This window comes from Phlebotomus argentipes, unplaced genomic scaffold (genome assembly GCF_947086385.1).
Source record: "Phlebotomus argentipes unplaced genomic scaffold, Phlebotomus argentipes genome assembly scaffold_4, whole genome shotgun sequence".
NCBI lineage: Eukaryota > Metazoa > Arthropoda > Insecta > Diptera > Psychodidae > Phlebotomus > Phlebotomus argentipes.
Window position 1 is genome coordinate 4,443,643 of NW_026776174.1, and position 23,163 is coordinate 4,466,805.

At 39.2% G+C, this 23,163-nt stretch overlaps 3 protein-coding genes across 9 annotated transcripts in view; 1 reads left to right on the top strand and 2 right to left on the bottom strand.

The window, feature by feature from the left end:
* Positions 1 to 10,764, bottom strand: part of LOC132257361 (protein apterous-like) — a 34,226-nt gene extending 23,462 nt beyond the window's left edge. Inside the window, exons 1-3 of one of the 2 annotated variants that reach the window (XM_059754227.1) lie at positions 9,389 to 10,764; positions 357 to 547; positions 38 to 293 (exon numbers count right to left, since the gene is read on the bottom strand). In XM_059754227.1, the coding sequence (XP_059610210.1) occupies positions 38 to 293; positions 357 to 547; positions 9,389 to 9,427 (486 nt within the window). In that variant the 5' untranslated portion in view covers positions 9,428 to 10,764. Of the gene's footprint in view, positions 1 to 37; positions 294 to 356; positions 551 to 9,388 lie in introns of both variants that reach the window. The other variant, XM_059754226.1, reaches the window with a different exon arrangement.
* Positions 10,765 to 13,980: 3,216 nt separating this feature from the next.
* LOC132258115 (proton-coupled zinc antiporter SLC30A2-like) lies at positions 13,981 to 18,627 on the top strand. Of its 6 annotated transcripts, none has more exons than XM_059755231.1 (8): positions 13,981 to 14,313; positions 15,792 to 16,157; positions 16,214 to 16,357; positions 17,040 to 17,356; positions 17,417 to 17,713; positions 17,776 to 18,025; positions 18,090 to 18,330; positions 18,388 to 18,627. In XM_059755231.1, the coding sequence occupies exons 2-8, from the start codon at positions 16,065 to 16,067 to the stop codon at positions 18,546 to 18,548; spliced, it is 1,503 nt and encodes a 500-aa protein (XP_059611214.1). In that variant the 5' UTR covers positions 13,981 to 14,313; positions 15,792 to 16,064; the 3' UTR covers positions 18,549 to 18,627. The 6 variants fall into 6 exon arrangements, with proteins under 6 accessions (XP_059611214.1, XP_059611218.1, XP_059611216.1 ...); XM_059755235.1 differs by having other exon boundaries at positions 15,842 to 16,157; XM_059755233.1 differs by having other exon boundaries at positions 13,981 to 14,246.
* Positions 18,628 to 18,632: 5 nt separating this feature from the next.
* On the bottom strand, positions 18,633 to 22,750 carry LOC132257969 (dynein intermediate chain 2, ciliary). The gene is made up of 12 exons (XM_059755051.1): positions 22,435 to 22,750; positions 21,446 to 21,673; positions 21,273 to 21,378; positions 21,070 to 21,079; positions 20,777 to 20,943; positions 20,506 to 20,618; positions 20,011 to 20,443; positions 19,879 to 19,956; positions 19,753 to 19,818; positions 19,177 to 19,690; positions 18,883 to 19,116; positions 18,633 to 18,825 (listed from the first exon to the last, which is right to left on the bottom strand). The coding sequence occupies exons 1-12, from the start codon at positions 22,471 to 22,473 to the stop codon at positions 18,633 to 18,635; spliced, it is 2,181 nt and encodes a 726-aa protein (XP_059611034.1). The 5' UTR covers positions 22,474 to 22,750.
* Positions 22,751 to 23,163: the final 413 nt, after the last annotated feature.

Genomic DNA, 23,163 nt, shown 5'->3' on the forward strand with positions numbered 1-23,163 from the left:
TTAGATCTATCTGTGCATATAATCTGGGTATCTTTACCTGTATCAACTGGCCACATCCAGCGCAGTCGTCAGGATTGGAGGAGGGAATATCCGAGGAGGATTCTGGACTGCTGGGTGCCGATGGCTCCGCTTTCAGCTGTAGATACTGATCGGACATTGTGGTAGAGCCTGCGCTGGCCGCCCCGCCGCTTCCCGTGGGCACACTCGTGCGCTCCAGACATTCTTTGGGCAAGTCTGTGTAACTGAGGGAGGCGTCCTCGAATAGGCCGCCATGCTCCGGAGACTTGTAGTTGCTTGAGGGGAAGACAAGGTTGGTTATTTCTGATGGTAGTCGAGAAGCCTCGAGTGTGTCCTACCTGCGGCATGAGTCCGAATACACTGGATTGGGCCCGAAGGGCTTTCCGATGTGCTCACAGGGCTCTAGACAGGAGGCACAGGGTCTATGGAGTGGGTGGTTGTTGTTCCTGTTTGTACATTGGCCACTTATCACGGGTGTTGGAAGAGTGGGACTTCTTTCCCTCGTCGGCCCGAAGAATCTTGCGCTCTGCTGCTGTTATGCGCAACGATGGGGAAGCATGAAAGGGGGAAAATATGCAAATAAATTGATAATTTGGTTGCAGTTGTACATTAAAAAGGCATTTGCAGAGAGATGACAGTGGTGTACGATAGAACAAAAATACCCGTGGGCTTGTGGATTTCCGTGCTGACTTTTCTTAAAATCATCGTCGGTGAAATTATTAATGCATTGGGTTGCGGAAAGTTTAATATGAAATTAGGATAAATGTGCCATCAAAAAGTATAATTAATGTGGCTGTAATTATTTATATTGCGATATGATGATATAATAAATAACCACATGCAAGACACGGTAGTTGAATCAAGACGCTCACGGGAATGCCGAAAAGGATCTCAAGTGCATTTCTTATTCAATTATCGCATAATTGCGTATATTCACGTTATTATTGAATTATGTGTATCTGTGAGGTCTCTTACTCACTCCACATGAGAATTATACACCCATCCATTTCACCTTCGTGTGCATCACTGACGAGATACATTTTAAATGTGCAAATTGTGTAATTTATTGAGAGCAAGTGCACAAAGTCTTATCACTTTTTCTCCACCCCAAGTGACTCTGGCGGCCAGATATCACTTCACTTTCGCACAAAGCTGAACGAGCGTTCATTACAAAAAACGGGTTTTTTTCATTTTTACCTAAAATGCCAACTTTGCTTCCCATCGGCTTTCCATAGTACATGTTAAAGTTTATCTTCCAGATCCAGACGGTGGCTATTTATTCGTATTAAAAATTGAAATATTTTTCTCTACAACTTTTTCTGCACTAAAAAAAACTTTCCAGTCACTTTGCTATGCAAGTACATCGTTGACTCCAAGACATGCCACAAGCATATTCATAAATATTTATAAGCGTTTTGAGCTTTATATTTATTGTATCATTCAAATAATTATTATGAATTATGGTAGTTTCATTGAGAAGTAAGGCAATAAACTACAAATACGTGCTGGCAGAATTCTCTTCAAAGTGATCGTCTCTTAATCAAAAATGACACTTTGAACTGAACATAAAATCAAGGTCTTTTATCTTACTCTTCTTGCATATTTCAAGAGTACGCAGAATTTATGAAAGATTTTATTGAAAATTTTATGCCTAATCAGTCTTTTCAAAGAAAATCATCATATATACGCATTTTGAAACGCCTTGTGACAGTTTTGTAACCATCTGAAATTGATATCTCAACAATAATAAACCTTATAGTAGTCTAATGATTGTCTATTTAGTCAGTCTACACGTGAAAACAACCGAGAGCGGCTTCCATCTCTAACCTCAGTGGCTTCTGATCACACTGCACTTGTTCATGGAATGAAATATGGTGAAAATTCACGCAATAAAAATGAAGATTTTCCTTCTATCGCCGTGGAATGCCACACGTAGACAAATGAATGGAGCGCGAGGCAAAGTGGAGACTCCGAGTTCACGACCTACAAGTGGCAGGCAAACTAATCACGAGAGTCATCGTCTTTCCCGTCTTTCCGCATAAATATCGTGTGTGTGCGCGACAGTGAGAGTGCGGCGGAAAACGCATGTCTCTTTAGTGTGAAACAAATAGCGACTAATGTGCAATTATTAATTAAACACTACAAATTATTCTACAAGTTCCTCCCATCCACCCACCTTTGGCGCTTGCCTGACAGGCTTGAAATGGACGCGAAATGTGTTCAAGCTGATCACTTGTCACGCTGTTTCGCGTGATTTAGCAGCAAAAAGATATGACCGAAATTTGTAGAGGCCATTCGGCATTTGAGGGACACTTTTGGTATGTTTTCGCATCTGAGATGGGCTCAAAATTGTTGCCAATTTGGACAAAATATGACGCTAATTTGCCTCTAATGATCTTCAGAGAGAATGCAAGAAATTTATTAAATTTGAAAATCGAGATAGTGAGACAAGGACGTGATGCAAAAATGATAAAAATATCACTAAATTGGCGGAAAGATTTATGTATGCCGTTGTGAATATAAATTTCGGTGTATCTCTTATCTTAATAAGTGCGATTTTTATACAAATTTGGCTTTATTGCTGTCTATTAAGAGAGTTGTTTAAGATTTTTATGTGTTTATAGCATTTTTGAGAAATCTTTTCGACCCATTCATAATTTTGCGAAAATGGAGATTACAGAAAGAAGGAAAGGAGTTTGTAAAATCATAAAAAGGATTTATTTGTTCAAGTAAATTTTGCGTTATTATAAAACTAAAAAATTTACTGTACCAAACAATTAAGCAGTCCCATAAATTTTTACTATTTCTGGAATTATGGTATCCCAAATTTCAATTTTTAATCATTTCTTTCTTCAACCCAAAGAAAATTCAGTGATATTCATAAAAAAAATACACAGAGTAAAAGCTAGCGTAAAGCCGGTGATCTTCACAACAAACAACTCTGTATTTTCTCCGCGCGCTCGCGAGCAAAAACGGAGAGACAAACTTGATAATCTTTCAAATTGGAAATAATAACAATTTCTTCAAATGAATTTTCTTATCGCTCGTTTGAACCGAAATGAACTCTCATCTAAAAGTTTGTCTCATTTTTACTGCCATTCTTATAGACTTTTCCACATTTTTCATTTCTCAGTGGCGGTTTTCCCTGCGTCTTGGAGGCGCGCTGAATCTTGGTGGTGTTGATAATGAGCGGCTATAGTAGTGAGACTGACTGAGACTCGAAGAAAAATAACAAACATATAATAAATCCGTCTGGCTCTGATGCAAAGGTCAATTTGATGTTATGAACTAGGCGGATTAAGAGGTCGCCAAATAGGGCCAGTCAGAGTGTTGTTCTATGATTTGATCACGCGGAGACATTTCTTCCAGCTTTCTTTGCCTATCATCAAATATAGCGCTTTCTCAATAAACGGAGAATTGAGCGGAGAAATTCACTCTGACACCTTCTATGAAGTCATCGAAAAATTAAATTGATGAGTTAAGTGATTGGATTCGAGTAAGTTTCAGTGATCAATAAATTTGTGATATGGAAATTAACACAATAAAATTACATAGAGCTTATGAATATTCAATTAATGTATACGATCGCACCGTGTCACAACAAATTATTTTCTCTTGAATTCTAAATGATCTTCAGGGTGAATTTGTTAAGTGATCTTCGACAGATCTAAAAAGTAAATTTTGCTCATGTCCTTCTCATTTCATGAAAGAGATTGAGAGATATTGAGACGATCAGCTTCTCTCTCTCCACAGGAGAAAAGCGTGGGCCTCTGATTGATGATCGTGTGTCAATAGTTCGATGATGGGAGAAGGTAAAACAAAAGTCCATCTTATGAAGGTTTCTTTTTCACCTCTTGGCATGCTGCTGCACAATCAAAATCAGATCATCTGTATTTCCTCCTCATTCTTCATCTTCCCTGCCACAGTGTTTTGGATTAATATGAAATGTTTCCACTGGAGATCCATCATAATACCATCATGATCATGTCCAGTGTCCAACACGCTAAATCTCAAATGATCGAAGACACAAGGTGGAGAGGTATAAAAAGAGCGCGGGCAAAAAATTCATTCATTGAGTTTCAGTGTGAAGAAATTCTAGAATAGAGTCCATGCCAAGACTCCTGGATGAGCGACGAAGCGATAAGAGATCTTGAGTATTTGCTATTTGGACAGCAAGAGCGATTGCGAAGGAGAGGGAGACTTGGCGCCGTGATTTCTCCACCTTGGCCGAAGCTCTGCGAAGTCTCTTGCCCCCTCGCACACTTTGGCGTGCAAGAAAGGAGGGAACCAAGAGCGACAGCACATGTGAAATGCTGAAGAAGTTAATGTGATCACTCCTCTCGTGTACGCTTCACTGAACAATTGGATGGGAAGTCACATGAGATTGAGCAGAGATTCGAAATTCGTGTCATTTGTCCATGATAAATGCATCCACATGGCTGACGATGATGAGGTGATCATTTCACAACACCAATTGTCGTTTTGTCTTCCTGCATTCCCATCGCCACAATGATCGATGAGTGATCATTTAACTCACTCCTCAGTAACCCGTTTCATTCACCAATTAAAGTGTCAATGAGCACCTAAAATCATCCCGTTTTCCTCTCCTCACCCGACGGTCGTGATGATCTCACTTGTTTTCAACTTCTCACTTCATCTTCACCATCACTCAGATCATCAACCGATCATGTTTTTGGAAACATTTCCAGAACAAGCAATATACTTCTTAAATGCTCTTTCAATAGATCCCTTAATTTGCGTGATCTACCCACTTTATGTTGCAAACAAAGATCGTGTTTGCCAACAGACCACACCATAACTCATGATCGAACAATTAAAAGTCCGCCACTTTAAATCAAATTAACTTGAGATTCGTGTAACAGGCGTCGCTTAAGCTCAAAGTAGCCACTTTTCACTCTCGATTGACTCGTAATCTCACTATTTTGATCTTGTCTCAAATGGTCTCCATGTAAATCACTGGATTATCCTAAGCGATCGCACTTCAGCACCAAATCATGAGATTTGTATTGAAAATAATTCAACACCTGTCGGCAAACCGCCAATTGTAATTTCATCGCATGAAACAATAGACCGATCAGTTCGAGGCTTTTTATTTAAATTTTACGATCTTGTTAGAAGTTAGTTGATTTCAAGAGATCGTTCTACATATACAAGAAAATATATTGAATGACTTGAGAATGATTTTACTACTCATATGAATTATAATCAATTCTAAAATTCCACAGACACACGTGTGTAAAAAAGAACTCATTTGCAGTGTTTGCAATATAATTTCATCCACTTCAAGAATCATTTCTTCGTACTCAACATTTTCCATTGAGACATTTTCTTGAAGCGCATAGCAATACATATATGCAACACATTGCTACTGTATATCATTTTACGCACTTTACGTCTCAATGACGACGGAATATGTAATTATTCTTAAATAATTTTAATAGTATATAATTAAAGGTGTAATTACACTTTTAAATACTGCATTAAATCACACTCCCCGCACTGGAGCATGTATTCCTTGGCAATTAAAAATGCAAACATCGATGAAATTCTTGCAGTGGAAAAGTCATTTTAATTTTTTGATTCCTTCGTCTTTTTCACACTGAATTAATTTATCCACGTCTAGGTCATTAATGATCATTGGGTGAGACTTTTAACTGTCCAGTTTCACTGCAAATTGTGAAATGTCTGTAAAATTGGTTAACCTTATATTGTGAATTTCTTGGACACTTTTGTCCAATTACTTGTCCAAATTACATCTCTCTTTTGGCAGAAGAAATGCGTAATGGGAGGTTTTAGGATGAAATTAAAATTTTTACTACGTTTTTTCCACCCCACAAAATTATGCTTACATTTCGTCACACTCTTCTATTTGTTTCAGCTTTGTCGCTAAATTTTGTTTTTTCCCACACAAAGTCAAACTCTTCTCATCTATTAAAGTGTTTCCCAATGCAAAATCGTGTCAAGTGGACATTATAAAAAACAGCAACGAAAAAATTAAGACAAAGAAGACAATCTCAAGCTTAAACTGAGACTAGTTATGATAAAGGCTTATCTTAGAACTAAGATTTTTAAAAAACTATTTAAGACAGTCAATGAGTGAAGATTTTAGCAATTCAGCAACAAATTTGCATTTTATCTGTCAGTTTGTATAAAATCACCGGCCACAAGTATTTAATTTACGCGCGAAAGAAAAGAGATTAAAAATGGTGGCATAAATCATTAGAGGAAATGAGAGCTATTTTTCTTCGAATCACTTTTGCTTTTCAGTATCATATTTTTTTTACTCATCGTCCCGGCAAAAACATGCAAAGACATGGTCTTTCTTGGAAAATGTGCCTCTGTTTCTATACCCTCTCCAGAAATTTTCATCTGCTTGATATATTTTGAATTATGATGACGTGAAACAATAGCAATAAATCATATGTCGAGTTCTTTCTCCACTCATTCAGCTCAATGCAGCGAAATAAATAATTTCTTTTTCAGAGTCACTCCAGCCACTAAGCCTATGTTCTCATCTTTCAACTTGCATCTCCATTTTTCTCACATTACGCCAAAATCACCACAAATTTATCGACCTGACTCGATGACTAGTGGGACAAAGTAAAGGAAACGTTAATGGTAAAATGATAATTAATTGATGAATCTTGACTAAATTGTTCATCACATCGATGCTGTGCTATTTGTCGTGCTATCTGACTGTTGTAGGAAAGCATAAAGTGTCGATTTCTCGATAGGAATCACCAAAATTTATTGGAAAGCCCGTTAATGTGTCATCCGCAATTCCGGCCGTAAGAATTTTTTCCCTCACAAGTTCTCGGGAATTTTACCTTTTTTCTCGCAACTAAGGAATGTACAGATGTGGAAGCAATTTATAATATACTTCACAAAAATTTTCATGATCAAATTGCCGTAAAATGCGCTTTATTGAAAAATAATTGTACGCAATCGCCGTCACAGTCGTAAAATTTTTATCATAATCCATTTACTCTGATTTAATTTCGGTCAAAATACTCGTAATAATTTCATTTTTATAAACAACATTCAATGAAGATGTAAAATAATTGATTTTATCTCGAAACACAGAAATATTCTATTAAAATTCCTAATAATAGTTATGATTATTGCCTTGAAAATAAGAAATGCGCGTATTATTCAGAACACTTATTCATTTATTCATGTAACTTTAGAGGTGTTAACAAGTAATATAAAATTTTATAGGAAAAGTAATCTTATATTGCCAGAAAGAAGTTCTTTTCCCCATAACAGACGATATGTTATTGAGAAAAAGATTGATTGCATCTTATTATAAATAATATAATCACATAAAAATTAACTTCATGGGCAGATTAGAAGATCAATATTATGAAAAAATGTCAACATGAATCTTATAAACAACCCGGAAACTTGTCTCATGCTTTAAATTCCACAAACGTGCCAACTTTTAACTAGATATGATATTTTCCTGGATGGACAGCCGATTCCGCTGGACCGTAAACTTTATACGTCAAAGCTCGCCTCATATTCATTTGGGTAATTGAATTAAAGCACTGTGGTTGTTTGCATAATAAAAAGAGACACAAAATTAACATGAGAAAAGGAGAACATTGAAATTTGTTGAGCAGAAAAAAGAGGTGGTGTATAAAAATTTCAAGCCTTTCATTTGGCAACATAAAATAAATCTCGAGGTGGCTCTCGCGCAAACTGCCTGTTTTTGCACCCCACTGTTTACGATAATTTGCTTGAATGGGTTGTCAATGTGAAAACATTTTAATATTTTTCGTTAAAAATCTGTAGACGATAATTTTTCTTCTCCTCAATTCGCCACTCAATGAAAAACATCCAATTCCTTTACACTTGTCATAAATACGGTGGTGGGCCATCAGGTAAAAGGAGGAGAAAGAAGCATGGGAGATGGAGAAAAGAAGCCCAAGAGACTCGTGAATTGATGATAAAGAGAATTCATCGTCTCCATGAGAATCACTTAAGTGCCGTGATGATGTTATCAATGTCTTCGTTAACAATATTCACCCATAGAGGAGCCCAAAAGCTGATGGCGTGGAGAGAGAAGGAGTGCGATTAGTTGGTAAAATATGTCTCTCTCTTGGGATATTCCGGTAGAACGCGAGATATAAATGTTTGGTGATTTAAATATTTTCAAAACACGGAGCAATTCTCCTCCGGAGGGAGAGCAGCAGTCAGACCATGGCCAGAGTCTTGAGACCGCGACCAAAAAAAAATCGATACCAGTGGCTTCTTCTGTCCATTGCGCGATAGAATTTCCGCCGCCGCCGGTCGAATGGCGCGCTCAGAGATATGGGGATTGGCTGGCTGATGCTGGAAACCGGTTGCCGGTTCCGAGACTCTCATTCCAATGAGGCTACCACTTTGGTCATAAGACGTGCTGCATGATTGAAAAGGTGGAGAAGAAATAAGCCAAGCAATTCAGGTGGCAATCGGCCGGCTTTTTGCATGACTCGAGGTGCAAATTTGCAATTGTGATTCTCTCTCTACTAAAATGTGCACAATTGATAAAATTCCTTGACACATAACATCAATTTAATAATGCTAAAATACACCCAACTCAGCAGAAATTGCAAGGAGGATGGAGGAAAAAAAGCCCGCTTTCATCTTTTATATACATTTTTTCTTCTATGCTCTCGCCATGAATCTTTTTTCACGCACACTCATCACAACTCAGCCTTCGTCCCTAATAAGGGAGACTGATTCAGAAGTTCACTCTTTATTTGGCCATGGAGTCCCACAGAAGAACTCAACAGTGTTTCCCCGATCACTGGACTTTTCTCTTTACGTCAGCAAGAAATTCTTTTATGAGGTTTGCGGTCACTCTTAATGTTGGAAATAACCCTAAAATACATATTTGTATGAATATATAATAAAGAAAATCAATAAATGTAATAAAATTCTTCCTTTGAAATTAAGAAAAAGGAACTCTCCCAATAATATATTCACTAAAATATATACAACATCCGGCATAATTTGAAGAAAGATACAAAATACCCTAAAATTACATTACTTTTCACTCTTGTGACCACAATAAATTTTAAATAAGTATTCTTTTAGGCAAGAAAAAGATTCACACTCAATACTTTGCATGCAATATTTTGAGATCACGAAATTTTATCGTGTAAAATGCAAGAACTCACACTTCGTTCTAGATTAAAAACGCAAAGTCTTTTCCAATCACTTGCGTCAGTCTTAAGTTAAGTATAATTTTGCTCCACAATTTCACGAATTCTCATTCATGGACTGCGGTATATTTTGCAATGTGAAAGTCAGCACGGGGTTTGTTTTCTTCAAATTGGTAGAAGAGAATTTAGGGACAACTTACCCAATGCATTACAGGGCGCTCCTCATTGCAGACGCCCATAAGCGCCTCAATCGTTGTGCCGCTTATCGTTGTCAACGGAGCCCGTGCGAAGGGCACCCCTTTCTCAAGAGGTAAAATTTCGCCTCACAATATCTCAAGCTTAGTTCGCACTGACGCAAATCACCAATGCATCATTGCGTGCGTCGCACAACACTTTTTTTTTGAGGAGACGCACTATTCAAATTCTAATGACTCTAGAATGGAACTTGGTGAGTTCTTTTTTCGCCTAACACGTGAGGGAAAATACCAAGAGTTGGCCGGAAAAGACAAAGTGCTGAGAATTCACAGGCGAAAATTATTATCTTCAACCTGGGAATTGAGAGTCACACAATAAACACTTCACACTTTTTGAGGTCTTGGTCTTTAATAGGTTTCAGGCGGGGTTTTATTAAGCACCGATGAGGAAACCGGAAAAGTCGGAGGTAAGCTTTTCACCAAAAGTTCTTCAATCCCGATTCGCTTCAGCCGGCGTTTGCTCGTTTGAGACAGTTAGATTCAGTCCAGCAACCCCTTCAATTGTCCACACTCAAGGGTAACAACCCGGCGCTCTCGAAAGAGATTCACCTGGACGGTATGAAATCGGCGTTGTTGAAAATTCTTCTTCAGCAATTATTTAGGAGACTCAGGAGAGTGGATGACATTTATTAGAATATTTTTATCGTCTTTTTTGTCTTCCTCCTCTCTTCTGTAGCCGCCTGCAAGATTCCTTTTTCTGTCACTGGCGAGAAGGCCAAAAAGTCGAATCTTCTTCACTCCCCAAGAGAGATGTATCGTGGTGATAAGAAGCAATTTAGAGTACCGTGTGTGTCATTTAGAGATTATTCATCGATAAGGAATTATTTATATTTGTCTCTGCGCCTCTGCTGATGGATACATTCCACTTTTTGGGGCACTGCCTTCAGGAACACAGGTCTTAGTCAATAAAACACCAGAAACGATCTCTTCATTAGATTTTTACGGTGCGAAGGACCCGAGAGATCCAGGAAACGACACTGCAGTCGATCGGCGGGATCGAGGCTATAAATTGTGCATCAAGGGGGATAACACGGTTAACTTTGTCCGGAACGATGCTATTTTTCGTCCTGTCGAGACTTCAAACAAATTTTTCCGTGCTTCACTTTGTATTTTGAATCCTCTCGGCTCAGGACTTTGAAGATTTGCCTGGAGATTTTCTCGTCAGATTTCAACCTCCTTCTGCACTCGCGACTTTTTTGCCTCGCACAATTTCAAAAGACCGTTCTTTCCGCGAATTTTCCGCACAGGATCTCGATAGATCGGACGAGAGGAAGTTGCACCGCAAGAGTGAGAGAAACGCATGCGCCGTCCGCGAGGCTCAGCTGAACACTGGGGTTCTGCGGCGAGATGAGAGTTCTCAGGCTGCGAGAAGCCAACGGAGGCCTCGTGAATGAGGTGGGAGATGCCGAGTGCACAGCTGGAAGCACCCGGTACTCTCGGATCGCTCTCCGGTGTGTTGCTATGGTTTTGGGGCGGGCCTGGGCGTGGTGCTCTCTCGGAAAGGGAAGACAAGCTTCCACTCTTTCTCACCAAACCAACACATATGTACATCCGCCGAGAGAGAATCGCCGAGCAGCACGCCACACCGTGACTGATCTGACAACCACCGACCAACACATGGGCGAGAGACAAACAATATAAGCGACTCTTTGACCACAAATCCCCACTTCAAAACTATGATAATCTTCCAGCGTCTACGAAAATTTGCCCAACAGAGACGGAGAGGAACATCGTATGATTGATTTGTGTTGGAAGAAGTCAGAAATGCTTTTTTGGCGATTTTATTGTCTCGTAAAAATTATTTTTAATTTACCTGTTAGAAGCTATTTCAGATTATTGTAAGCGATTACATTCAGCAAAGTATCTCCAACACCTGCAAAGAGTTTTTAAAAAATAATTGACTCATTGCACTCAGAAAATCCTTAATTGTCTACATTCCTTTATATCAATTTATGTGCACGAAATGTCGATTGAAAAAGACTTCCGCATTCGCATTTCGTCTTAGTTTGAGTGATTAATTAGTCCCTTTTAGCAATAGCGTGTCTTTATTTAAGAACTTAAGATACTAAGCATATTTTATAACTAAATGTAATTTGAAAAATTCCTTACAAATGTTCTTTAAAAAGCAATTTATTAAGAATTCAATGGAAGATAGTAATATCTTTTGTATGTTGAAGAAAAGTAAATTAGCACTCGAAGATGTGTTGACAGGGAAAAATGTATTAACATTGACTTTGGTTGAAAATATTACCTTTCCACTTATGTAGAAAATTAGAAGAGGAGCACCGAAATAAAGAAACTTCCTTCCATCGCCGTCATCACAGAGCAAGATGTATGCGAAAGAACTGCCTTGGGGCCATGCACTCCCCTGCCTGTTCATAAACACCATAATCCTTGTGAATTAATAATCACCTGAGGAGTCTCAAGTAGCCAGAAGGTGGGTATTTTTTTTATCAATAAAGCGAAATAACGGCACCGTGTCGCAGGCTTCCATGTCGCTGCGGCGAAACTTTTGGCACACTTCAATTATCAGTAATTACCCCTTCTGCTGCCAAATCATCTTCGGTTTTTGGCGTGATTGCAGTCTTGTCCTAGAGGGAATGAATTGGAGAATCGCAAGTGACAGAAACTGCCATGCTGTAGGGAAGATGAGTAAAAAAGATTTGTCCGGATTTCAGGGAATCAATTAAGTGCATCGCATGGTGGCAGAGTCACATCAGCATCTTTCTGCGGTGTGCAATTTGCCATCCGCTGAAGACTATAATTTGTAAATCAATCATCATTCATATTCCAGCAAAATACGACACAAAACGAAGAAGAAAACTTATAAAAGAGTCTTCCTCGAGATGGTGATGTTTCCTTCACGACACTTCATCTGGCACCTCAAATACAGGTGATTTGCCCAAGAAAAAAAAAACATTTTTACTAAGAATTCATATCGAATTTATAGGGCATAAAGAATTATTAAAATTGATTCCTACCAATTTGGCGCTCTTGACCTAAAGAAAGACCAACAATGGTTCTTTTCAACATCAGCGATTTCTATAAAACCCCAACAATGCATGTGGATTCCTTCGCCCTGGGAAAATGTTCTATTGTATTTCAAGTTTGTGACTTGCAGTAACTCAAGGATGGCGCCACTTAACCACAAGTTATCCTCCTCTGCTTCGTCAAAACCGTTCCAGAATTTCCTGATAGTCATAGCAGGCCACGGAAGGTCAGTTGTAATGAAAAGAAAATAATTTTTAGCTTCTCATCACTTCACAATTTCACATATGCAATCCGTAAAATTATTGTATAGCCATGATAGAGATGTAATTTAATTTTATCGACATGTATAGTAATTTTGACGTCTTTCAGAAGCGAAAATGACAGACAATTAGCAGATCAGAATAATTTGAGTGTACACATAATTTAGCCATGATTTAATCGGTATTTTTGCTGTTTAAGAAATACTGAAGTGATTTTTTTCTATCTTACGATAGTTGTGATTCTATATGAAGCAATGTTCTGCTTCACGCAGAATATTGAGAGTCAGCAGAAATTCACACTTTTTTGTGGTAGAAATTGGTTGGATTTATTGTTCCTGGGCTGACAAAATAATATTTCTGTGTTATCTCTGGTGAATGTGATTTGAAAAAGATTTTAGATCACTATGCAGATGTGCCATTTGGATTAAAAAATCAAGTTAGTCGATCGGATCACTTGCCAAATGCATAGAGCTGAACCAAGAAATCTGCCCGTGATGGAATAAGCGTGAAGAATGCGCAAGAACCAGTAGCTCCTGTGAAAATTATTTCATCTTCCACGGCAACAATTGAAGGAGAGCAAAGTCGAGGAGGCTTCAGTGCGCTCGTGGTTAACAATAGAAAATTGATTCAACACCCAGAACTGTTATTATCGTATTCCCATTATTCCTCACTGGGCAGGCCAGACATTAACGTGCCGCTTTCGATTTCTGCTGATGTCATGGTTATTTGAGGGAAGCTCAAAGAAGCACCACATGTCAGAAATGTAGAGATAAAGAAATCTCTCGCGGAACACCTCTTTCTCACCTGACACCCTCATTTGCCATTCCTCGAGCACCACACACATAACATCAGCACTGTGAAGTCGCGGAGCATTTTCGAGTCATCTTCAGTCGAGCTTTGAACCAACAAGCAGTGCAGATGGCCACGACCAGATGGTGATGGACGGAGTTTCCACTTCAAATGGAATAATCGTTAATGCTCAGTACTCTATGTGACATTGTAATACCACTATAAGAGACATAGTAACATCAGTACAGGACTATTGACCCAGATAAATCGCTCTTACAGATGTTCTTCATTCCATATTTTGCCCTGAGTTAATTAATATAAATCTTTTGAACCTCGCAAAGATAAACATATGATAGTCCGCATACGAAAGGTGCTCCACGGCTGATCATGAGGTATACCCACCTGTTGAAAATGAGCATAGAGAGTCAGTGAGAGTTGATTGAGAGAGTATGAGAGTGTAGCACAGGTATAAAGTTTCTACATCTCTCATTTGTGCCATTGAATTCAAACACAAAACATCTTCCGATTTAGACACTGGCAAGTGATAATTTTTTCAGAATGCAAACTTGAAAAGTTACCAGCTTTTTCACATTTCGGAGACGAACGCTCGCCTGTGTTCTGCGAGATAATCAGCTAAAAGGTGTGTTGCGTGTGTCAGTGATAGTACACAGTACAACTTGTGATTCTACTGAGAACTACGAGAGAAGTGGCTTTCAGTGAAAATGCTGAAGTGATGGTGTGAAAACGAGCTGCTGGAGCGCAGAGTTTGTACAAAGAAAGTCAACAAAACGTGACGTTTTTGCTGTTAACTAGTACCTTTGGCTATTTTTCGTTAGTAAAAATCCTTTCCGTGAAATTGATTTTGTCGATATTCACTTCCGTGCTCACCGCATTTGCACTTTTACTTCTTCAATTGCTTCCTCAACAATGGCTCGATTTTTCTTCTGCTGAACGAGAAAAATCGGCGCGGAAAAATCAACACGTTTCTTTTTCACCGACTTTGTGAAGTTGGCCAACTTTAAAAGTGTGTACGGAGCAGGTTTTGGCATAAGCATAACAAATTGATGGGTTCAAAGATTCTGCGCTGAGTAGAAAAGTTATGTGTGCTATTGAGATGAGAGATCGTGGCAAAAGTTTCATGGAAATACTTAACTCACGCTTCTTTGCTCAGATTAATTCAACTAACATCAAACAATTAATAACATTAAAGCTATAAGTTAAAAGTATCTATAGTATCAGAGAGAGAAAGAGGGAAAGACAGAGAGAGAGAGCAACGACCCTCCAATCGAACTAAGTGACAATTTAATAATTGCAATGTAATAACTCACGTTCGTGCTAAAAAGTCGAGTGAAAAAAACACTATTATTGGAAAATTATGTAAAGAAAAGACATAAGAGAGGATTTCGACACGATTCAGAGGAAATGCTGTAGTTTAAAGAGTCTATGATTGATTTTGTTTTCATTAATGATTCACTCTTGCATATTTTATATGCTTAAATTGATTATAAAGAAAAACACGGTCATACTTTAATTAAAATTTTATTTGTCACACTTATATGTGTTTGCTCACATTGAATTGATAGAAAAGTGTAAATGTGTTATTGGCAGATTAAATTTAAATTACTTGATTAGAATGCTGTCGCAATAAATAATTTTGTGCGACAAACGCTTGCATAAAGGACACATTTGCAAGATATGCTCATTGAGTAGATTGATTTTACTGCGCACGCACACTCAAAACAATGCATTACAGTCGCCACTTACTCCTCAGTGACTCACACCTCTCGATAAGACTCATTTAAGTCTGCTGAAGCAGTGAATATATCTTTTGTTTAGTGTGTGTTTGTATTTTATTGTGATAATTGGAGGGAAATATTTTATGCCTTTAACTTACTAAGTTTACTTGATAGACCGTGTTAATTGAAATGGTAATCCATACAATTTGGATGGTAATTTTCACCGAAAGCGAAATAAAAAACTTAAAATATTTGGAGTGTCAAAAAGTCCAATTGTGATTCATAGTGTTGAGAGTTTTTGTGCTAATGATAATTTTTCTATTCTCTGGAGCGATATGCGGGGTGTTAAGAAATGTTGGTTTTTTCCGATGTCTGGTGGAAATGGTTGCAAAATGGAGAGTGATTGTGCAAATTGGTAGCGACAATCCAGTGTAATTGTCATGCAAAAATATTTTCGTTTTGTATATTGATTTACTAAATTACCTTTCGCACTTTTGCATTGAGCTGGAAATATTACCAACTCACGATTCGATAAATGATCTTCAATTGCGTTCAATATATTTCCCTCTCCAGGTTTGCAGCGCAGACGACAAATATGACATTGAATGAGAGACGTTTTCCAGTATCCAGGAAAATGGGAGAAGTGGCCACAAGAGCTCGTGTAGAAATTATCTGAGACTCGAGTGATAATCGCGGGTGGGTTGATAAGAAGCTGGTGAAGTTGAGGAGAAACATTTGTAATAAGCTATTCGCGACATTCTGATAACATTCCGTCAATCCTCGCGAGTGTGGAAGCCTGTGATCGATGCCAGAGGAGCTGATTTTTGGCTAACTTTACTACACATCATGGCTGATTACATCAAATTGTTCGATGATGAGTCCTCAATACCAATTGTTGTTTCTGATGACCGCTCTCCAGACGATGTACCACTTCTCAACGTAAGATCTCATCGGAAAAGTGTTGTGCTATTGACTAACATTGTGTGCGTTTACAGGAAAATGGAAAAGACCATCACGGACAGCAGGGCAGCAGATGTTTCTACGGCCAAAAAGGATTTCGGCATCCAACAGCGGATTTGCAGAGTATTAAAGCTCAAAAGCAACTACTCATAGCAACAGTCATCTGCACAATCTTCATGGTAAAATCAGTGATAGTGTGATATAATTAAAAAAGAAAAAGCTAGATTTCAAATAATACTAGTTTTGTGTGAATACTGTTGAACTTTACACGTGTAAACTACAAGCTATAGATTAGAGAAAAAACATTTCCTCTTTTATCAGCCGAAAATATAACCTTGAAATTTTTTATGAGGCAATGAAAAACGTGTTTCATATTGTGACTTAACAAATAATTAAACAGACAAATTATTTCTATTTTAAATATCGTGTCTCTGCCATAATATTAATTTATAGAGAAGATAATCTTTGAAATTGTTTTGCAAGTACTTTTGATAATACTTGTGAGTACCTGCAGTCAATTATCGAGACAATCGCTAATAATTAGTTTGACACGTTCCTCATCACACTCAATTCAATTCATAATTATACGATATGGTTTGCATCGTTTATATGCTTTTTAACTCCCAAATATTTTCACCAAATTATTCTGTGAACTTGTAATTTTTTTCGAGCAAAATGTTAATTTGTTCAGTGACGTCTAAGCGAACAATGTGGTTCACATAAGACTTATACTCTCAATTACACATTTGAAAATTCAACAAAGTAAAGAATCACGTACGAAAAAATGCGCGTGTTTCCCCATACCACGTAGTGCTGAAAATATTGAGAATGCAGAAATTTCTTTCTATCTTCCCTTTACAGATTGCAGAACTCATTGGTGGGTACCTGGCGGGGAGCCTTGCTGTGATTACAGATGCTGCTCATCTGCTCTCCGACTGCATTAGCTTCATTGTGGCTCTCTGCGCAATCTGGCTGGCCAAGCGACCCGCCGATGAGCACATGTCCTTTGGCTACAAGAGAGTCGAAGTGGCTGGAGCAGTTGTATCAATTCTCGGCATCTGGGCGCTCACTGGCGTGCTCATCTACCTCGCCATCTTGCGCACCATCAACTGGGACTTTGACATCGATGCCAACACCATGATCATCATTTCCTCCGTGGGAGTTGCCTTCAATGTTGCGTAAGTGTAGCCTTGAAGACTCTCCGAGAGCACTTCAACTTTCACTCCAACCACTTGCAGAATGGCGATAGTGCTGCACGGATCTTGCTCCAGTGTCCTTCATGCCCACTCCCACACTCACGACAGCTGTGATAGCGACCACACCAAAAAGACTCTGGCGGAAGCGCCGAGAGCCCGGCTCGACGTCGCCCTGCCCAATCCCCTAAGTCTGCACAGTAGTTCTTTCATGACGACGCACAGTCGCCACAACTCTTTCAGCAAGGCCAGTGGGTGCAACGGAGCCGCCGTTCTGGACGACGTAATAGACATGCAAGCCACAGAGATCCGGAGAGAGAGTTTCGATGTTGCGCTGGGAAGGTGAGGCTCAATTATTACTCTCTGTGATTGACACTTTCATTAACTCTCATTTGTATTTGCAGGTCCTCCTCGGATGGTAGGACATTTTCGCACAATTGCCACCCAACCGAAGACTACGCAGTCCTGGAGCTCAATGGTTCCGCTCAGAGATTCAATGAGGAAATTGATCTGACTATTCAGCAACAGGAAGGCTTCAACAGAAGCAATAAATCTAACAAAAATATCAACGTTCGAGCAGCAATGATCCACATTATCGGGGATTTTATTCAAAGCATAGGAGTCTTGATAGCGGCAATTATCATAAAGATTTTCGTAAGTCAGATAAAATAGTCATATTGAAGACATCAAAATTATGTGGTGAATACTTCTATTGCAGCCCAGTGCAAAAGTCGCCGACCCTATTTGCACCTTCATCTTTTCGATCATCGTCATGTTCACCACTTTTCACATCATAAAAGACGCAGTATTAGTTCTTCTGGATGCTGTTCCCAAAAACCTCAACCTTACGAGGCTTGAGCGTGAAATTTACTGCATTGATGGGGTCAAGTCAGTGCATCATTTGAATGTCTGGAGCCTCAGCACGGATTTGCATGTGATGTCTGTACACTTGATCATAGGTAAGTTCCTCAATTCAATCATTGTCTTTCCAAGTAAATCAATTAACTAATTTGCAGATCATCAAGCGAAGAGTGATAAAGTTCTAAAATCAGTCACTTCGCTCGCGCGAGATTCCTTCAATATTCAGCACGTTACTTGCCAGATTGAGAGGTGTCCAGGCATCATCGACTCAAAGCCACACAATCTCACAGAAAATGGACCTGATGTGACCTTATAGTATTGAAATACCTCAGTCTTCCTTGTGTGTGTTTTATTATACAGTATGCTTTAAACAATAGACATGAGATTCTTTGCAATACTTCTAATTTCGTCCAGAAGCAACTGTTGTGGCGGTATCTTTGATTTTCTCACCTTCTGGCAGTTCTCGGACCAAGGACAGAAGCTTCTCTAGCTTTTGAGATTCGAGAGTGGCCTGATCCATCCACTGTTGCTTCTTCGGTGGCTTCACCTTTAGTCGAAGGTTCGGGGATAATTTCAAGGAAATCGTTGTGCCTCTGTTGCAAGAATGAAGATAATTAGAATAAGATGTGACACTTCCGTGGCGTTCTTACTTATCATCTCCCACAATGATGAAAGGCAACTTCTGGTTGAAAGCCAATCGTGTGAGTTTGTTGCGCTTCTTGGAAACAACTGCCTGAATGCAGATCGGCTTGTACTTGTTCACATTCAAGTCGAATACGAACACTTTTCCCTCAGTTGTGACAGCTGCGAAGACGGTGCTTGAATAAGGAGCCCATTTCACATCGCCCACGCTTGCAGCCAGGTCAAAGATGAAAAGAGGTTCGCTTTGGGAATGATAAAGTCCAAATGTACGATAAATTTCGACAAGAGTCACAAATACTCACCCTCGCATGTCTTCCCAAACCTTGATCCTCCAATCGCCCGAACAGGAGGCAAAGATATTGGAGTTGTATTTGTTGAAATCAATCTTATAAATAGGTAAGTAGTGAGCTTGATATGTCATCAGGTATTTAGAACTGTAAGCGGTGCTGCACTTGAAGATCAGACCCTCTTCTGTTCCTACAAGAAAAATCTCAGGATTTGTAGGATGGAAAACCATGCATGTGGCGCATCCCTTGAGTTTTATGTCCGTCCCATCAGGACATCCTCCCAGATCTCGATCGAGATAGAGCGTCATGATAGGAGTGATAGCCAATTTATTCTGCATGAGAACCCAATTAAAGACTCTCCCATCCGACGAAGCTGAGTAGAAATTGAGCTCGCCATCCGTCATATCCGGACCCCATTTGATCTCTGACACACACTCGAGGTGCTTCCCGTTGACGCCTTGAGACATGTACATGGGCTCTCGGGTGTTGGCCTGCAGATTGTACACAGCGACATTGCCGTCGTACATGCCTTGGGAAGAATACATTCATTGGCAATATGTATCAATAAACACATTCAGGGAAATATCTCACCTATTGCAAGGAGATAGGGGTACTTCACGTGAATATCGCAGCACATCACGCCACTCTCGGTCCAAACTGGAATTCGTTGGAACATGTTATAGTGAAATTCTATTGGAAATTGCAAATATGACTCACTTCGGTAGTCGGGAAAGGAGGGATTCTTCATGGTGAACAGACAAACGGATCCCTCTGCGGATTGCTTAACAAAGTCCACTGAAAGGAGTGTTAATTATGCAAATTCTCACAAATTAAGGAAATTAAACTTACTGGATCCGAAACACACAGCGTAAAGGTCATAATAGTGCGTGTTAAAGCACAGATCAGTGACACTGAGCTTCTTCGTTTTTTCATAGGAGAATTTCCAAAGGGGTAAAAGCGTGCCCTCTTCTTCTCTGAATTCATCAGACGGATCTTCCCAATAGCGATAATCTTGAGCAATTTCATCGTAAATATTCTGATTAACCATCCTTTCTAGGATTTGCCAACTTTGTAGATACTTCTTGTTGAGTTGCTCTGAAGCTTTCGTCTTATCCTCCTTCTTCTTCGACTCATCCTTCTTCGGTGGGGGTTTCTTTGTGTCCTTTTCCCTCTCCTTCTGCTGTTGAGCATAATCCTCCGCATAGGAATCATAGATTACCCACTGGAGAACATTTCCGCCGAAATTAGATCTCGGTGGCGGAATGGTTTGCGTTTCAACAGTCTGTGGAATATTTTCTCACTCAATTCTTCAACTGAAACTTTAAAACATTTCCAAATTCTTACACGATAAGGATTATTGAACGTCAGCGCTGCTCTTTCGCAAAAATTAAACTGATTGATGAGCTTTTTCTTGGGACCAGCTTGAGCTGTGCCAGGTTCATCGTCAAGTACCTCATCTGGAATTAACAATTACAATATTGGCGAAATGTTAAATTGCACGTCGAATCAAATGTGATTACAAGTCGAGTTTTGGTGAGTGAAAATCCTTTGGAATGAAGCATGAAGCAAAAACATTTAGACAATTACATTTGAGGAAAGTGTGAGAAAAATTTACCATCAGCCGCCTCGCCATCAGCACCCTCTCCGTCGGGATCCACCTCCTTATCTACCTCCTGAATATCCTGATCGAGCGTCGGAAGTTTCTCCTCCACCTTCTCCGATTCCTCTTCAACCTCTGAATTTGGGAGAGATTTTTCGAGAGTCGAAAAGTAACATGCAAAGCTTCAATTTACAGACAAAGTTAGGATAGAAGGAAATGAGAATGAATTTGAAAAGATAGAGATAAAAAGGAGAAAGCTGTAAGAAAAATGAGACGAAGGAAGAGTGAAGCAATATTTGCTTATAAACTTTTTGCACTCTGCAAATAATGGAATACTTTTTAAACTCATTTCTCAGTCACTCAAAATTTGGATTATAAATTATTTCATTTGAAGCACCGAACAATTGTTCTGAAGATAGAATAAAGTTGTTGTAGTTCAAATGTACAAGTTAATAAACATTGAGAAGTGGAATAAAAAAATGACAACAAGGGAGAAATTCGAAAGATATACCCTCTTCTCCCATGCTGGCCAGTTGTGCCTTTGCTTCTGGTGAGTCCACATGAAGAGAAGATCCCTCGAATTGAAACAGAGTCACGGTGTTCCCCATGGAAGGAGCCTGAAAGCCATTCACACAATTCTTGGTGACGTGAGGAACATATTCCTGGACATTTAGAGAGACTCACGCTGACGAATCCGCCATCCTTGAAGCTGTAGATGACGAGATTCTTCACAATATTGGTATTTTCGGTGGTCAGCAGCTTGGGGATCTCCTCACTCAGCTCCGCTTCCGTGAGATCCAACTGATCCTCTGGCCTCTGCAGCTGTCGCGACTTCATCCAACTCTCATACTCATCGTTTCCCGACACTTCTCCCATTTCCTTGCCCAACTTCTGCTGACTCGGCGTCTTGTTCTGTGATTTGGGGGCCAGAGAAAGATTACAGTGCATGATTTGCGATGAAGTGTGATCAGCGGATGACTCACTAGAGGTGGTACACTTGAGGACTTGCCCTCAGTAGGAGAGGTAGTCATTTTGGGAAACTACGACAAAACAGTACGACTATAGGAAACAGGAAGTTTACATGCAAATACCGCGAAGGACTCCGGCCGACTGAAGCCGGAGCAGAAGTGAAAATAAAGTTTTCCGCAGATAACATTTTACATTCCTAAAATACAAATGTTTATTGCATTTTGGCGGAAGGAGGGGAAAGCCAAAAGTTAACAGTTTTCCCCATTCATGTGTATGTGATTTATTAGCTTCATGAGTTAACGGGGTGGTTGAAAGTTTGTTCACCACCCCCGCGCACACCCTCTCAAGACAACAAATTAAACTTTCATGCAGCGTGACTTTAAAAACTTTGTCGCCACCCCCGAGAGAAATGCCCGACTCGAAGTCACACACAACACAAAGTGCAAAGACGGTAGAATATGGAGTTCATGAGTGCGCTGTGAAGAGAAAAATTGCAAGTGCATGCAAATGGGAAACTAACAAGAACGACAAGAACTTTTCCCTCATTGAAATGTCTCACATGACCCACAACCTATGCCGAGACATTCCAGCAGACACACATTCTCGAGACTTTTCCACCAAAAAGCTCTGGAACGCATCGCGAAGTCTTGAAGATGCCTTCATTACAAGGCACTCCAATTCACTCTCTCTCTCTAGAAACTTACTCCAGCGCGCCTTCGCAGCAAGAAATCCAGTCTCGGCATCTTGATTGCAATTTATAGTACTTTGCTTTGAAAGAAAATGCAACACTTTGAAAATTCCACACGATAGAAGAAACAGTAGCAATTTACGTCTTCTTCAAATGAATTGGGAAAAATCAATCAAACTGATAACAATTCAACGTTGCCACGGAGGCCAAAGGGATGGTCGCAATTATGACGCTCGCATTGTAGACAAATCGCAGTCGCAATGCCGTAAATTAGAAGCATAATAAAATGTCCAAGTGTGATTAATAAAATAAAAAAAAAACTGAAAAAAACACCACAAACATATTGTTGTCTTTTAGAAAGAATAGATAAAAACATGCTAAACATTCTAAAGATCGTTCAACTTGCGATAATTAGGCGTGCTTCAGTTTATTCGTACGTCAATACTTTTTGCAATGTTGCAGTGTTTCTTGTTTCTGATGTTAATGTAAATATTGAAACTTGTTTTTATAAACATATTCAACTCTAGAGTAATAACGAGAAACGTGTTGAAAATAGACGAAATAAAATAAATACACACAAGTCTTGAAGAGCAAGAGAACTTGTTGAATGTTGAAACTCGAAGATATCAATAAAACGATAAAACATTTTAATGTAACATTACGAATTTATTCAATTCTAAATCCTCCCAAATTCTCCACTATATTAAGTTACGTAAATTCTTCACTATGTTAAAATTAAATTGCT